Here is a 17,387-nt window from a genome sequence, read left to right on the forward strand (position 1 = left end):
CGGGCATGTCCCACCGGCAGGAGGCCCCGGGGGCGGCCCAGGACACGTTGGAGAGACTATGTCTCTCGGCTGGCTTGGGAACGCCTCGGGGTCCCGTCGGATGAGCTGGAGGAAGTGGCTGGGGATAGGGACGTCTGGGCTTCCCTTTTAACGCTGCTGCCCCCGCGACCCGATCTCGGATAAGCGGAAGACAATGGATGGATGGATGGATGGTTTTCTTACTTAAATAAGCTTTACAGAAAACAAGCCAGATCGGTTAACTTTGAGACTAAATTTCTCGAGTCCACTGGTGCGTAGAATATTTTGCAACATATTTGCGTAACTGTGGAGTGGAACACTGCATGTTGTGTACCTTTAAATAATGCCTGCTATTAACGCTAAACCATTATTAGAGACCCAATTGACTGACTGACTATTGAATATTTTTTAGCATTATAACTGTTAAAGCAGCAATTTGGACACACACAAATTGAAAAACAATTTAATTACTTTCCTTCTGTTATTGTGCCATCGGTAGAACAGATTAATCACATTTCTGTTTATTTTAAAAGTGAATAAATATTTGCAATATGAGTGTATTGGGAACATACAGTATATAGATACAATTCATAAAGAAAATATTTTAGAATATATTTCCCCTCCGTCCTTCTGGTAAAACACATAATTATTAAAATCGTAAAAATAAAAATAAACAAATACGGTATAATTACAAAAGAAAACAGGAATAAATTATATATTTTAATTGTTTAAGAAAATGTAAAATATTTCATAATACCAACAAATGAATTCTGATTAGAAAATAATCTATAAAACATTCAATACTAAATTCATGTTGATTAAAAAATAAAATAGATTATTTCATGGATTTTATTTTTTCATGTTATCATATATTTCTTAATATTAATTATAATAAAATGTAAATAATAAATGATAACTTAAAGAGAAACAAAAACAATGATACATTTTAATTGTAACAGTTTGATACTCCAACAAAATGAATAGATTATTTGTTAAATACAAACCATACACAAGTAATTTTATATAAATGAATGAATGAATGAATGAAAACTTTTATTTCGAACATAAAAATAAAAACAGGACAAAAACAATGAGTCAACAACAGAATAATGTCACATAACATGTTCGAAAAGGGGTAGTCAGAAGCAGATGCTTATTTTTCCTACCCCTTTATCTTCCCTATTAAATACATTTTCTAGATAGCTCCTCTTAAATAAATCTATTACTTAATTAAATATAAATCTATTTTACCATTTTCAGCTCAATGCTTTTGTCTGCAATCCCCGATTCTGATTAATATGAGCGCAGCTGTCACATTGCCATTCAGACAATCTACAATGAACATTGGCAGCCGGAGCACTTATGACACTAATCTGTCCAATCGTGGGGTATGTGTGTGTGTATGTGGGTAGTAGTTTGAAATGTAGTCAATGGGTTTATGTGCCTATTCAGACAATTTGAAGAAACATGCATTTTTCCCCTTTACAGTGCAGTAAGTAAACTCATCTAATGACTCTCCACCTATTTTTACCTCGTTTTGCATTTTTATCAGGAGAAATATCCCTACTAACCTGGATGCACTCAAATGATTCATGTTTTTCTGTTTTTATTTCTGAAACATTTTCCTAAAAATAATACAGCAAAGAGAAAAACAATTCACATGATATCCACCGAAATCTTAAGCAGCAGAAAGTGTTAAATTGACGTGCTTGTGTGTGGTCTTCAGGGGCAACCAAAACCGAAAGCAGGCACAGCAATGGTTGGAAAAACTCAACGACCAATGGGCTCTCCAACGCTTCCTGCAAGACTGTCATGAGGTGAGTACGTTAAATGATATATTTCAATTTTTTTTAACCTCATCATTTCTCCCATGTGGTCAGTGAATGAACAATGTCAAGTTTTGTTTGCAAAACAATAATCTTTTCATATGTTATAATTTTTGTATTTGTCAATAAACAAATGAGATTAGAAAAAAATAACAAATACATTTCGAGGATTTGGACAAAATCCAGCGTTCGTACGGGTGCTTGAAATCCTCAAAAAAGCCTACATTTTAATGTTGCCTTTTCAAGGATTTGGTTAAAGTGCTTGTAAATGCTTGAAAGTGTTGCTATATTTCACAACAAATCATCTTAAAAATAATGCAGATACTGCTTTCTGGTGGCTTTGCTTTGCCAATGCATTTCTTCCCTTTTTATTAACGGCAGCTGATTTAGTTTGTATGACATTGCCCCATGAACCGTCATCAAACCCCTATGGGTCACACCCAAGAGGACAGGTGCATGCTCCACCTAAACAGGGCACTATGAAATGTGTATTTGTGCAAGGGTTGCGTATCATTGCGTATGGACATTTATCATGAGCCCTACAAAATGCAGGTTGTGTTCCCCAGTGTAAGAACTTACTGCACTTGAAAATGTAAGATACAGTACATATGACTATTTTTTTACCTTTGTCTCAAAAATATTTAGAAACGTATTTTTCAGATGCACAAATATATTCGTGATTTGCTCAAGATCTAAAATTCCAATGTCAAATGCAAAAGCAACTTCTAAAGATATATTTGTGGATCTGCAAAATACTTGATTCACACTAGATTCCTTCTTTTAATGTTACTGGAGAAAATGAAAAAAAAATGGCTTTGAAAGTACTTAAAAAGTGCTTGGATTTGGCCACGAAAAAGTGTACAAAACCTGTAGTCCAGGGATGTCAAACGCAGTTTAGTTCTGAGGTCGGATCCAGACTTTATGTTCTTAGGCAAGGCCTATCAGTAAAAGGATGTCAACTCCAAATGTTTACATTTGAACTTCAGTATAGTCTTAGCTTTACATTACTTTAGTAACTTACTAACTTAGTAATTACATATTACAATGACATATACAAGGGATCTTTTATTAACACAACACATTTTTTCACAAACATCAAAGATAAATTAAGATAAATTCGCAACCAGTTCAGGGTGTCCCCTGCCCTCTGCCTGAAGATTGCTGGGATGGGCTCTAGCACCCCCGCGACCCTACTGAGATAAGCGGTGCAGACAATGCATATGGAAGATAAATTCGATTTTTATGTTTACCGTTAAATGTGTAAACTGTTTTATTTTAACAGTTGACTGAATGCAGTTTTACACCTGAACCAACTCACCATACTATACAAACTCAACACCGTGCCCTAGCGGCCAGAGAGGCCATTTTGTTTGCGTTTGTTTAAAAAAAGAATCTTGACTTTGGATAGAAATAACATAGAGATACACTTTTTTTTCAACCATACTAAGAAATCATCCAATGGGCTGGATCCATCCTGGGGGTTGTATGTTTGCCACTGTAGTCAGTAAGTGAACAATATGAACTTTTGTCAGCAAAAAAAAATCATCAGGTGTTCGGATTAGAAATATTAAAAGATAAATTGCAAAATTGTGGACAAATTCAGTCTCTGAAACAACTAGTTTTTTTTTTGTCCATAATTGCAAAAAAGGTTTCCATTTTCCCTTGGGACCGAGTGAAGCGTACCATTTTGAAAACAGACTTGCTCTCTATTCTGCTTGCAGAGATCCATACTGCTTTAAGTGTTTTTCCTATTTCATTCCTTTACCATTTTAAAAAGAGAGAAATAGTATGTGTTTTTTTAAATGTATTTTTTGTTGGACTCCCATAGCTGGTTTAGTTCGTGCAAGTTTCTCTTCGGCCCCGTTCAATTATACATGAGTGTGGCTTCTCATCATTAATTTACTACGTGAAAAGCAGTGGACCTCACTCTCTAATTATCCAGTATATATCGTGTATCGTAGTTACTGTAACTTTAAATGATCATACATTTTCAATTTTTTATTTTACTGAAGTGATGCGGCTTTGTAATCTCCACTCCCTGTTTCCTCATGCCAAACCACAGTCACTGAGCCAGTCGTGTTCTTGGATTTGTCAAACCAGCCATGGCAGTCATTGAAATCCATTCTGGTTGTACCTGACACTGCCTCATGTTTTTGTTTACTGTAGATCAGGGGTGTCAAACTCATTTTAACTCGGAGGCCACACGATAGAACAAACATTCCCTCGGGGGCCAAGGGGGACTAGTAGATTAGAGAGAAATAAAAAACAAAGATATAAAAATAAGAGAAAGAGAGGGTGGGGCAAAAAGAGAGAAAGGGGGTAAAAGAGAGAGAGAGAAACAAGAGATAAAAGAAGAAATAGTAAGGGAAGGGGAAAGAAAGAGATAAATAACGAAATCCAAAGAGAAATAGAAAATGAGAAGGAGATACAGAGAGGAAGAGAGAAAGAGAGGAGAGGTGAAAAAGACAAGGAGAAAGCAAGAGAGAGGGGGAGAAAAAAAGAGAGCGAAGATACAGAAAAGGAACAAGGAAGAGAGAGCTAAAGAGGGTGAAAAGACACAAAGAGAAAGAGACAAAGAGGAACAAAGAAAGAGAAAAAGAGACAGAGAGATTGAAAGAGAGAGAGATACAGAGTGAGAGAAAAAGGGAGGAAAAGAGAGAGTGTGTGTGTGTGTGTGTGTGAGAGAGAGAGAGAGAGAGAGAGAGAGAGAGAGAGAGAGAGAGAGAGAGAGAGAGAGAGAGAGAGAGAGAGAGAGAGAGAGAGAGAGAGAGAGAGAGAGAGAGAAAGGGGGGGAGAGAAATACAAGTGCAGAATTTGTGATAGTCACCTGGCTTTGGCAACATCAAAAGGATATATTTCAACCTGCAGCTTGTTTTTCTCTTGCGCTTCTCTGAGCGTTGTCTCGCGGGCCAGATCAAATCCCCTAGAGATGCAATATGATAAAATACAGAGATGCAATAGGATAAAAACAAACTTGCTGCGTAATAAAATCAAGTGGGCGGGATCAGGCATCTTAAGGTACGAGGCGCATGCGCCAACTGGGACGATCTGATTCTGACAATGAGCGGTCTCTAGTGGTAGCCTCTGGGACTGTTTGTACCTTGGATTTACTCCTCTTAAGTAGAGCAAGATTTTTGTTACAAATTAAACTCCAATTGTCATGTTTAGAGGTGCTCGCATGGAGTGGAACTACTGTCCTGTATATTGAATGGTTTCCCTGCCATTGCCGCTGTGCACTGAGGCTTGAAATATTGGCTTGTTGGGGACAGGTCGCTGTTCGATTCCCCATCACACAAATCAACTGCAGCGGGGCGGCCAACTGCAGAGGTGGGGGTGGGGAGAGAGGGATAGGAGGAGCGAAAGAGAGAGCGAGAGAGAAAGAGTCCCTTTCAAAGAAAGCACACACACACACTAAACGTTAAACACACTGAACCCCCTCCATCATCAGCTGTGTCCAGTAAGCCTTCCCCACTCCTCCCTCTTCCACCCCCTCAATGAAGGTGGGAGGCGCCAACGCCGCATCATCTCAGGCCGTCTGCCATTTTATTGTTTGGGAAGAAGGAGGGGAGGAGGAGGAGTACAGATTTTTTCCCCTCTTTCTTTGGGACACGTGCTCGGATGCGGACCCAGGCAACGGACCCCCGCCTCCGTTCTCCTTTTCCTACTCCTCCTCTTCTTCGCTTTCTTGGGCCGTTCCCACTAAGGAGCATCGCCGGTAAAAGCCAGTTTGAGTTGAGGGGCGATGCTGCATGCGGATGCGAGGATGTTGTTGCCGGGAAACCAGGATGCTGTTGTGTATGTTGGGCTTGTGTACGCAGGGATTCCTGCTTCTTTGACCGTTGTGCACTTGGTGAAGGAGCATGTGTGAATGTCAGTTAAGTGTGTATGACCTTGTCCTGTCTGCTACTGTGTCGCTTGTGTTTGCCAATGTTGTGTGAAAAGTGGGGCAACGTGGTGCGCACGTTTCTGTGTGTCCGTCTTCTAAACTTGTATGTATTGGGGTGGAGCGGTCTAGAAAAAGCTTGGACCTGATTTAAATAAATGGTTATTTGTTTTGGCCGTTGTAAGGAGGAGCCTCATCATACATGTTCTTAAACAGTTACTGATCAAATCCAATTTTTTCCTAAGTCTGATTTACACTTCCAAAGTCAGTGGAATTATTAGTAGTGCGGTGGCACGACAGCTGAGTGGTTAGCGCGTCCGCGGCACAGTTCTGAGGTCATGGGTTCAAATTCAGCGACCAGCCTCCCTGTGCGGAGTTTGCATGTTCTCCTCGTGCTTGCGTGGGTTTCCTACAGGCACTCCGGTTTCCTCCCACATGTCGAAAACATGCATGTCAGGTTAATTGGCCCGTCCAAGTTGTCCCTAGGTGTATATGAGCGAGTGAGTTGTATGTCTCTGTGTGCTCTACGACTGGCTGGCAACCAGTTCAGGGCGTCCCCTGCCCACTGTCCAAAGATAGCTGGGATGGGCTCCAGCACCCCTGCCACCCCATTGAGTATAAGCAATGCAGATAATGGATGGATGGATATTAGTTGTGCATTTGTCTGCATATATTTGCTACATTGACATTTATGTATTTCATTGCTGTCAACATAAGAAAATCACCCCCCCCCCCCTTTTTTTTTTATTTACAAACACAATGCAGCACTTATTTAGTCTTAGGAAAACAAATTATGTACAATCAAAACAACGATAACTTATGTACACAAATGTATCTTATTTACCAAATATATAACACAAACAATTGATTCAGCACCTTTCTTAGTTTATTCCCACTTGCAGTAAGTTTACTGTTTCTTATTGTACGTGGCGGGTTTGAGATTAGAGTCAAAATAGGCAAAACCAGATCGTTCTAACAAAAAACGTTTTGTTTTTTAATGTATTTTTTCCGCTTACAAAATTGTTATACGGCATACTGTACACCATTTGAAATGATAAAAAAAAACGTATAAAATACGGGGAAATCATATAAGTTAACAGGTATGGCATTTTTTGAAGCGCTTTCAAAGTTAAAGCCTTTATGCCTAACATTAAAGTTACATAATTGACAAATTAATGATCTAATTTAACGTTAATCTGTAAGTGTCAAAACAACTATTGTGAACATTTTACACATTGTCTATACAAACATATTCAGTCGGAAAAACCCCAAAAAGGTTTCTTTCCAATATAACTTTTAGTAAAATAATGGGGAAAAACTTTAATTAGCAAAATTGCTAATTATGCTCCTTTTCAATTATGTTTTTCTATTTATTTCTAATATTGGTTGTCGCAAAAAAAGGAAAAAAAATACATAGTTTGATTTTTTTTTTTAAACTAGGAAAAAAAAGAGAACGTATCAAAAAAAAAAAAGAAATGTCAATAAAATGAATGATTAGCTGGGTAACTTATTTTGACCCATGGATCACTTTGCTATTTTAAGTTTTTATTCTTATCCCCGACCAAAACAATCATGATGATAATGATAATTTTTTAAAAAAAAGAAGAAAATTAGAAATTAAATAAATAAATTAAATTGTTAACTTGGGCTGAATTACGGCCGGATTTTAAAATGTTTTTGTAAATGTTTAATACATTAAACTAAAACTGAATATTTTTCAATGTATTTTTTTCATGGATGATGTGTTTTGATTTTTTTAAAAAGTACCTTCACTCAAAAAGGGTTGGGTAACATTGGTCTAAATAGTTGGATATAAGCACTTTTTATACAACCTTGGGAATGATCTTCTTTATTGATTTTTTTCCCTTGTTTTGAAGAGTTAACTGTTTAATAATTGTTTAAGAAAAATATAGATAACATGAGAGAACGTTCTTACCTCTTAAATTCTAGCTATTTTCCAGTGACAGTACCAGTGCTAACCAATTTCAATTTTTTTTTACTGATCTTTCAAGGTTCTCAAATAAATTGTGTATTAGAGGAGTATAAACACAGTGATTGTCAAACAAAAAAAAATTGACCCTCATTTTTCACCCCCCAAAAAGTATACTTCCAATTTATCTGTTCTTTCAATCTCATCTCATTAGCTGCACCGCTTATCCTCAGTAGGGTCGCGGGGGTGCTGGAGCCCATCCCAGCAATGTTCTTCCAGTAATCTGCCTTAAAAATTGTTTATGCAAAACCACACATTTTAGAGCAAAATTCATAATATGACTATTCATATTTTCTGATGACACAAATATTTTCTATTCCAATGATAATGATATAAATGTAGTTAAAAAAATATTAATAGTGAATTAATTAATCTAAAAACATGGACGGATATAAATAAATCATCTTCAAATTAAAAAAACTAAATTGATATTCTTGGGTAATCACAAAGAAAATCCAGACTTGGCGGTGAAAATGGATGGTGTTGCCATGATAAATATCAGAAAAAAAAATTCTGGGGGTTACAATAGACAGTACGGTAAATTAAACTGGAAAGACACATACAAACTGAAGTACCTAAACGCATTTCAATTATGAATAAAGCCAAATTCCTTTTAAACTATAATGCATTGTATTTTTTATATCATTATCTAGTTTTGACATATTCAACATACTGTGCAGAAGATTGGGGCAGTTATTACCAAAATTCACTCCATCCACTTTTTATACTCCAGAACCGTGCAGTTAGAATTATACACAAGGCAGGATACTGTGATCACATCAACATTCTATTTCTGCAGTCCAAATTATTAGAAGAGTTTGATCCAGTGGAATTTTCAATTTCACAAATACAATTCAAAGTGGATAAAGATCTACTGCCAGATAACATCCAAAACTTATTCACACAAAAAGAAGGAAGTAAGAACTTGAAAGGATGTAGTAACTTCAAGATCGAACCGGTGAGAACCACCAGGAAACGTATGTTTGTGTCTGTATGGGGAGCGAAGCTTTGGAGCAAATTACAGGATGAGCTCAAACAATGTCAAATATTCATCTGTTCAAATCCAGATACTAAAAACATTATTGTCAAAATTTCAGAGAGGAAGAAAATGGAGTCTGAATGATATAGCAAATGGATGTTTTGAGCAAATAATTAAACTTGTTATTATTATTTATAATATTCTTTTTATTATTATAACTGTCATGAACTGTTACTATCACTATTGTTTTTACCATTGTCATTATTATTGCTGTCTGAATTATATTTAGCTACTTTTAGTACTAATCAGTAGCATTATAGAGTTAATAGATGGCTAAAACTAGTCATTAATCTGGTATTATTATAGCTATTACTATGATGATGAGAATTATAACTGGTATGTGACTGTTAATGTATTATTATTAGTTTTGTTGGAATCCAAAGAATGTCGGTGAGCAGACGCCTTATACAGTCAATAGAGTGTTTAAGCCAATAATTAAGCTTGTTATTATTATAATTAAAATATTATCATGACTATCAGTTTTTGTTGTTATTCTTATTGTTGTTCTTCTTATTATTATCATTATCAACTGTACTATTATTATTATTATTGTTGAACGTTGTTATTGTTGTTTTTTTGCTGTCACCATTATGTCATGCAAATTAATCTCAGTCTGGATCGATATTCATATATGTTGGTGATGTTGGTGATAATGGTGAAAACGAAACAAAAACTGAATAAATGGGGATACAATCACACAGACATAAATTACAGTAAGAACACTTCTTCCTATTTCTTTTCGGACATGTTACGTTAACATTGTTTTTGTTTATTGTCTTTTGTATTTATTATTTTCGAAATAAGATTTCATTCATTCATTCAAACAGCTTTTTGTGAAAAAATGTATTTTTTTAAAAAACGACGTTCATATAAGAGCACTCACATTCGTGTGGTTTCAACACGATTCAAAAAAAATCTCAGCGTTAGATGTTCCGTTACCCACTGACTGTTACGGGATTAGCGTCAAAAAATGTCCAGATGAGTCTAATTGGACTACAAAATGTAACCCTAAAAAAGCATGATCTGCTTGTCATAGCTGGATTTTACTTTCTCTGTAACAATCTCCAACTTTCAAACTACTGCTCTCTTCTTTTTCTATTTTTGCCTCATACTGACTTTCTCTGAAAAAAAGAGGCGTCACTGCCAACTAGTGGCCAGTGTTAGTCCGTATCGTGTCGACTTGATTTTTACTGCAGAAAGCCAAGGCTTATACAGCCAGGGCTGTCTATTCCAATTGTAAAAGGTACTTGTCGTCGCTACAACGCTAATGATGGCACTCAAACAGGGAGACAGAAGCTTTAACACCACACGATGTCTATTTCTGAAGAACATTCTGTAGGTGTATATATTTTTACCAAAGTATTTCTCCTTGTCTCCAGCTGGGTGACTGGGTGAGTGAGAAGATGCTGATGGCGAGGGACGGAAACCGAGACGACACACAGAATCTTCACAAGAAATGGCTCAAACACCAGGCTTTCATGGCGGAGCTAGCACAGAACAAAGAGTGGCTGGACAAGATCGAGAGGGTGAGTCGAGGAGTCAGACAAGCTCTCCTAAATTCTTTATTCATTAGAGAGTGCCATTCACTGTCCAGCACTAACCACAATTGTTTCCATTAGCTTCTTGTACTTTTAACTGGTCTGCCATTAACAATTGTCATGCTATACACATACCTAAATTTCAATGTTAATCAAGATTTGGTATTGTATCAGTGTCAAGGAACCACTCAGGGTGGTGAGGAACCCCGTTGCAGAAACCCTTTGCTACATTGCGCTTTAGTTATGGCTGGCTCAGTCCTTCGTGATTTTTAATTGAATTGATTCAGTCTTTGTTGTCAGTGATATCATTGTATTGTGCATTGTGTTCTGATAGACGGAAGACAGCAGGGACAGATTAGGGAGGGCGCTCTGTGTTAGGTAGGTGTGAATGCCTTTGTGCGCGACTGTGATAGGCTGGTGTATGCTTTGAGTCCAACAGAGGGCTGGCCAAGAATGACTACCTCTCAAAACAAACTGAAGCATATAGCCTTTTAGCGGCTCGTTGCATTAAAAAGCAATTCATCTAATAAATAAGACTGTGAGGAAAGTAAGAAAAGTGCACAGAAATGGTGATCACGACTAGGTGCTCTGTAGATTATTTTAAGGTTCCAGAAGTGACTGGGCAGTGTCTGGGAGAAGGCAAGTCCAGTGGTACTGGTCCGGCCCACGGCTAGGCTAACAACTCTCCTAAGCCACCGCTGCGGCCCTTATATTTTGCCATCGTCAGGTCCATTAGCTATAAAATGAATGGCCTGGAGATACAACCTGTGGGAAACTGCTACATTGGGAACAGTTTTATTTCAATCGTCGCTGAGATCTTTCTCAATTCGTGGAGACCCGATACTAACGTGCAGCTAGCCAGTTGCTCTCTAAATTGCTTTCTTACACGGAAAGGAAAGGCCCTCCAATTTTGTTTGACTTTTGTATAATGGCAATCAAACCATTTGTTCATCTGCAATTGTGTGGTGTTTTTGTAAATCTAGAATTCATATTTTACACTCGTCTACTCAGTCTGTAATGACGTCATCTCAAGTTAAGTTTAACCCTTGGGGGCTTTTTTGAAGATGCGGGGCTACTTCGTGGATTTTCACTTTTTGCGGGTGGTTTTGGTCTCCATTAACCACAAAAACAGAGGGATCTCTGTAGTGTAGTAACTTAGGACTTTTATTCCGACAGGGTTGGGTACACAGTAAGTAAGGTAGCAAGGCAACAAGCATTGTCCAAGATGCAGGCAAGGGGTCAGTATTTTAGTAAACCCAATCAACGAAGGCTACAGTCCCATAGTTCGTCAGGCAGTACTCATGATCCGGGAGGGCAGGCAAGGATACAGTACAGTATAGAATAGCAAAAAGCCAAGACAGGATGTGACAGGTAGGGCAATGAATTAGCACAAAGCCAAGGAGATAGTTTTCAAATAGTGACACGGGAGAGTTGCGATAGGAGGCAAACAAGACAAGTGACCGCAACTGTGAGAGGGAACATTAAACGCAGGAGGGAATGACCAGATAAGTTAAGGTCAAGAAGGGAGAGAAAAATTAGGGAGAGTGATTTACAGGAAAGGAAACCTACAGGGAAAATGGAAATAGCTTGCTGAATTGTGACAGTCAAGTCATGTTTATTTGTATACCCCTTAATTGCAAAGAGTCTCAAAGGGCTGCACAGACCACAGATTATTGCAAACCACAGACTAATATGACACCATCCCCTGATCTAAAACCTACATAAGGGTGAGGAAAAAAAATCAAAAACCTCAACATGAGGAAAATTAAACCTTGAGAAGGGGCCGCACATAAGGTAATCCCCCTTCCAGGATCCAACGAATGTTGCAATAACAAATAATACACAGATATTGTCAACATAAACTATAGGTTCAGTCTGAAAGAAATTAGGAATCAATATCCCTTGTAAACGATCGTAACCCACAATTTTTGTTTGGCGGTCTACAAGCAGGCTGTATTGGTGTAATTTACAAATGGCCTTTTGGGTATTTATCTGTTTGATGTTGGTTTTTAAGTCTTTCTCACCCAAGAAAGCTATGCTAGCAACGAGCAGCACGCACTGCCTTAGGTAATCATTTTGCCAATCGTTTTGATCATTTTGAAGAAACTGGGGTCCCATTAGGTAGGTTGCAGCAAAAAAAAAAAAAGATATCCCTTGAAAAATCACACCTAACACTGTCGGAATCAAACAGGCAATTTCTCACCCAAGAGGCTTTAGATGAAAACCAAAACGAGGTCAAGTGTGCTCTCACTTGCACGCTGCATCACGCTTTCGCTGCAGTGTGTAAGTGGGCAGGGCAAAAAACCTAACACCCCCGCTTTTGGCGCAGAAAAGGATATTGAGAGAACACATAAACCGTGACTTCACATCATAAGTCGTGAATTTATTTAGGGCCAAATAATAGCAGCCATATTGTTTTTCTCTTGAGTTTCAAACATTGTTACTGCCCATGAAGAGCTTTTCAATCAGAGAAGAACATCTGATAAAAGGGCCACCATCTTGACAAGGATCTTAAGGTTTCTTTTCTGCTCTGGTTGCATTCCTCTTGAGAGCTTGCAGACTATTTTTGTCCTCAATGAAATAGCACACAAGGACAATTTGAAAGCCGACTATTCATGCTTTACAAGCAAAGCCTTGGCTGGTTTTGAGAGGCCATGAGTCGATTGTCTACTTTGAACTTGCACTTGATGCAATGAATAGTAATTTATTTGAATAGGATTGTGCTATAACTATTTTGAAGATGAGGCTGCAGTTAGTTCAGGCCTGAAATGGTTGCACAGAAAATTGTAGTCACAGTTGCTTTGATCATAATAATGGTTACAGTGCTTGGATAGCAAAATGTGTCTATGCCAGACATGCGACAAAATGCTATGCAAGCAAAATGGAATTTTCCCGTCAAGCTTAATGTTGTATGGATCAAGTGTACTTTGAATCTGGTGCAAAGCGGTAGACTGTGTTTACAAACAGCTACCTTTATAGCCCCAAACTATACCTGGACATAATAAATGTCTCATCTGAGTCCAGGATGGTATTGGCGTAGAACTACAATCTACGATGATGGACGGCTCATTTTTGGCCCATACATCGCCTGTAAATAAACTACATGATTTTCAAAAAAATCACATGCCAGAATTGACTTCTTATTGATAAGACAATGGCAGAATGACAATGAATAAAGTAACTGACCAAGAATTTAAAAAAATGTTGATCCAAACTAAAAACAATGACATTTTTTTCAATTGTTGCTAGAGAAAGACCGTTTTTGATAAGTTGAATGTTTGGCACTCAAATAAGGAGCAAATATATCAATGCACTTTGAACTCGCCAGGGGAACAACCCTCAGATGAGAATATCAAACCTGTTCTAAAAGCCCTCCCTTGAGCCCTTTCTTATTATTAAGTCTCATAGGTTACAAAAGTCAAGTCAACTCATGTTTATTTGTATAGCCCTTAATCACAAAGAGTCTCAAAGGGTTGCACAGACCACGGATTATTGCAAACCACAGACTATTATCACACCATCCCCGGATCTGAAACCTACATAAGGGCAAGGAAAAACTCAAAAACCTCAACATGAGGAAAATGAAGAAACCTCGATAAGAAACCACACGTGAGGTAAACCCCTAGATACGTCCTTAAGGATGTGGAATCTAAGAACAGCAACATAATTGTGACAATTTCTTAAACAGTTCATGATAGTCAAAACAATGAACAACAGTGTGCAATAATAGTCAAAATAATGAACTGGCATCCTATGTTAACTTTGCAGGTGTCCAATAAATAAAAACAGAAAACATTTATCAGGGTTTTTTTTCCATGTTATTTGATTAAGAGCAAGAGTGAGATAGACACTGAGTTGACATGGGCAAGAGAGAAAGAGAGTGGAAAAACCCTGCAGAAATGGACTGCATGGACTAAAACTTCAGCTACTGACACCCGCTACCGAATGATGCTGCATGCATGACTATGACTATGACCATTGACAAATTAAAGTTTGCAATCCGATGTGTTTTTTCGAGATAGGTAAACATCTGTTCACACATTTAAACCTTTACTAATCCAATGGCTGTGTCATGACCACTTTAGGCCAGAAGTCTAATAGTTGAATCTACAAGTGAAGGCCAGATCTTACACAGATCCATCAGCTATTAAGGAAGTTAGTAGTTGAATATGGTAGTATTAGCGACAATAGCAGTAGGGCTATTATTCAGTAGATTGTCATAGTAATGATAATGGTCATGGCCACAGAAGGGTCATTTCATTTCTTGTGGTGTAGCAATGTAGCAGTAGTGATATAGTGCAAGTGGTGACATAAATTTTTCTTGCAATTGTACTAATAATAATAGTAATAGTAATCCAGTAATCATTCGTGCATTTTTTTTCTGGCAATAAATATGAATGAGTGACTTTCAGGTTTCTCACATTCAGGCCAAATATTTACATGCTAGCAAGTGACATTTGGAGGCTAGCAGACGTCTGCCGCGATAACACATGGTGATTTGTACGTGTTAGCTTCTGCTCGAAGACCTTGTTCCATCTGTGCTCCGTATGACAGCTCTTCTGTCATCCAAGGAATCCAATACTCAATATCTTTTGCTTTGTTTACCTATAAAGAATCACGTGTTTGTGATCACAAGATGGTTCAATGATTAATCTGTCAGAATTTACTTATCCTGACATGTATGACTGAAAATCTGTACGCATGGATTTGAGAATTCCTCTTTGAGACATAATTGTTCGTATGTTTATGCCCATCTTGTAGGTAGAAATTGGATTAATTAGAATTGTGTGCGTTTGCTCTTTCTACAAGGTCTAAACTCAAATGAAAGTTTTTGTGTTTGTTGATAAAAATAAATTAAATATTTGATAAACAAAGTGTCCTACAATTTTCTTGTATCCAATCCACTAAAATCGAATTGGCTGCACACACTAATAAAAAAACAAAAAAACAAAAAGAACAATTCTGAGAGTGTGAATGCGTGTGCTGATGTGTGAGTAAACATGAGAGGGGAGCATTGCTTGGGCCCACGCAGTCCTCCCACGCTCACAAGACACATTTTAACAGCCATTTACCCTCAACAAGCTGGTATTATGGCTGCATTATTTCTGCTTTTCAGGACAATAACTGTCCATAACATTAGGCACCCCCAGAAGATCGGTCACAATGTTGAGGCAGTATAGAAGATGATCAAAAATTATAAAAAGACAAGACTACAGCATCTTAATCCCATCTATGCATGCTGTGTTCCACTCTTGGCTGATTTAGAACCTGCCCCATCAGATTAATGCATCCTGGACATGTTGCCAATGTAAGTGGGCATAGAAGCTAAAAAATGACATGGGGTGTAAAATAAACATATATAAGTTAAATGATTGACATTATTGACAATTTATCTGTAAAGGCTGAGGAATATCTCAAAGTAGCTTTATGTTTCTGCAGGTTCTGTTACACAAGCATGTACTTCAACGAACGCTGGAAAAACAATCACAAATTGAACAGACAGAAGAGAAAAGGGACAGGGAATCCTCCAAAGAAATTTAAGATCAACTCCAGTCAAGTACAGCAATTTCACACCGCCAAATTGCAGCTATGGGTTACAAACATGTACTCGGGATGTTCTATACCCAGAGGTGGGTAGATTAACCAAACCTTTTACTCAAGTAAAAGTACTGTTACTTCAGAATAATATTACTCAAGTAGAAGTAAAAGGAGTCATCCAAATACTTAAGTAAAGGAAAAAAGTTGTTGGTGAAAAAAATTACTCAAGTACTGAGCAACTGTAGCAACATCGTATTTATTGATTTTTGTAAAACAACCAATTAGATCATCAAAATATCCAAGACCACCCAATCAACAAAAAAATTAAAAGTAGATTAAAATGATCAACATAAATTCAAGTGCTTTAATCAATAATACAATACAAATAGTATAATTCAAATAAATAAATTGAGCACATGTAGCACCAAGTAGCACATTTAAAGCCTCAATATTCATCTTTACAGCCTTTGCAAGCAGAACAACAAGCTACCCCATGAACTCAAACAAAAGTAGACATTGCATATTGTAGCTGGGATTTCGCACTCTTTTTAAGGGGAACATGATTTTTATGTGAGGCCAGGGATGCTCCTCCTCTTCTGTTTTTTTCATATCGTTAAGCGACATTTCGATCTGTTTCAACCATAAACAAAATTTCCCCCGCTGAAGTTGAATATGGTCTCGTGACGAGGCTGCTACGTTTGATTGGTTAAACATGGTAGAGTCTGGCGGAGCTCTGTGTCACAATAATTTTGCCTTAGTGGAGGCCGACAGACGCGTATTTATGTGGAGGGGATTTATTAAGTAACGAAGTAACGACCTTAATGTTGCCTAATGTAGCGGAGTAAAAGTACCGTTTTTCTCTTCACAAATTCACTCAAGTAAAAGTATAGGGATTTAAAAATACTCCTAGAAGTACAAAATTTCCCAAAACTTACTCAATTAAATGTAACGGAGTGGATGTACCCTGTTACTACCCACCTCTGTCTGTATCTATTTTTTCCCAGACCCATACAATACCCAAATATTGAGTATTGTCGTCATTAATACTGATACAACATAGCATTAGAACATATATCTGTCATCACTCTCCAAGGAATTCTTGATTTTTTTTAAATAAATACTTTGAAATCTTAAGATAACATAATTTAATCCTTATTTAATGGCATTTAATTTGTTTTATTTTAATCTTTGTAATTGGCAAATGGCCAGTTGGAGATAGTTGATATCTGATATTGTTATTTGCATGGGCTGGGCAAAGAGAAAAACAATTTGAATAATTTACCTTCATTAAAAAGGGGAAACTTGGCTGTTTTTTGTGATAAATAGTGGAATTGAAGCAAGGGGTTTGAGACTTTAATTTGATTCCCTAAATACTGGTGACAATAATTAAAACATTTTGCTTAAATTGCAGAATGCTTGACTTTTTTCAGGATGTTTTTGCAATAGATATTAAATACTTGATTTTGGTTAGGCACAAATTATAAATAGCTGTGTCCTGTGTGGAGTTTGCATGTTCTCCCTGTGCTTGCGTGGGTTTCTTCCGGGCACTCCGGTT

The 17,387-nt window shown here is 37.4% G+C and overlaps 1 protein-coding gene across 1 annotated transcript in view; it reads left to right on the forward strand.

The window, feature by feature from the left end:
- sptbn4b (spectrin, beta, non-erythrocytic 4b) overlaps nt 1-17,387 on the forward strand; it is an 80,419-nt gene that overhangs the window by 37,002 nt on the left and 26,030 nt on the right. Inside the window, exons 24-25 of the mRNA XM_088345114.1 lie at nt 1,745-1,835; nt 10,136-10,282. Coding sequence (XP_088201240.1) covers nt 1,745-1,835; nt 10,136-10,282 — 238 coding nt within the window. The remainder of the gene's footprint in view (nt 1-1,744; nt 1,836-10,135; nt 10,283-17,387) is intronic.

The sequence above is a fragment of the Urocampus carinirostris genome, chromosome 10 (assembly GCF_059441175.1).
Source record: "Urocampus carinirostris isolate Australia breed hairy pipefish chromosome 10, RoL_Ucar_1.0, whole genome shotgun sequence".
Taxonomy (NCBI): domain Eukaryota; kingdom Metazoa; phylum Chordata; class Actinopteri; order Syngnathiformes; family Syngnathidae; genus Urocampus; species Urocampus carinirostris.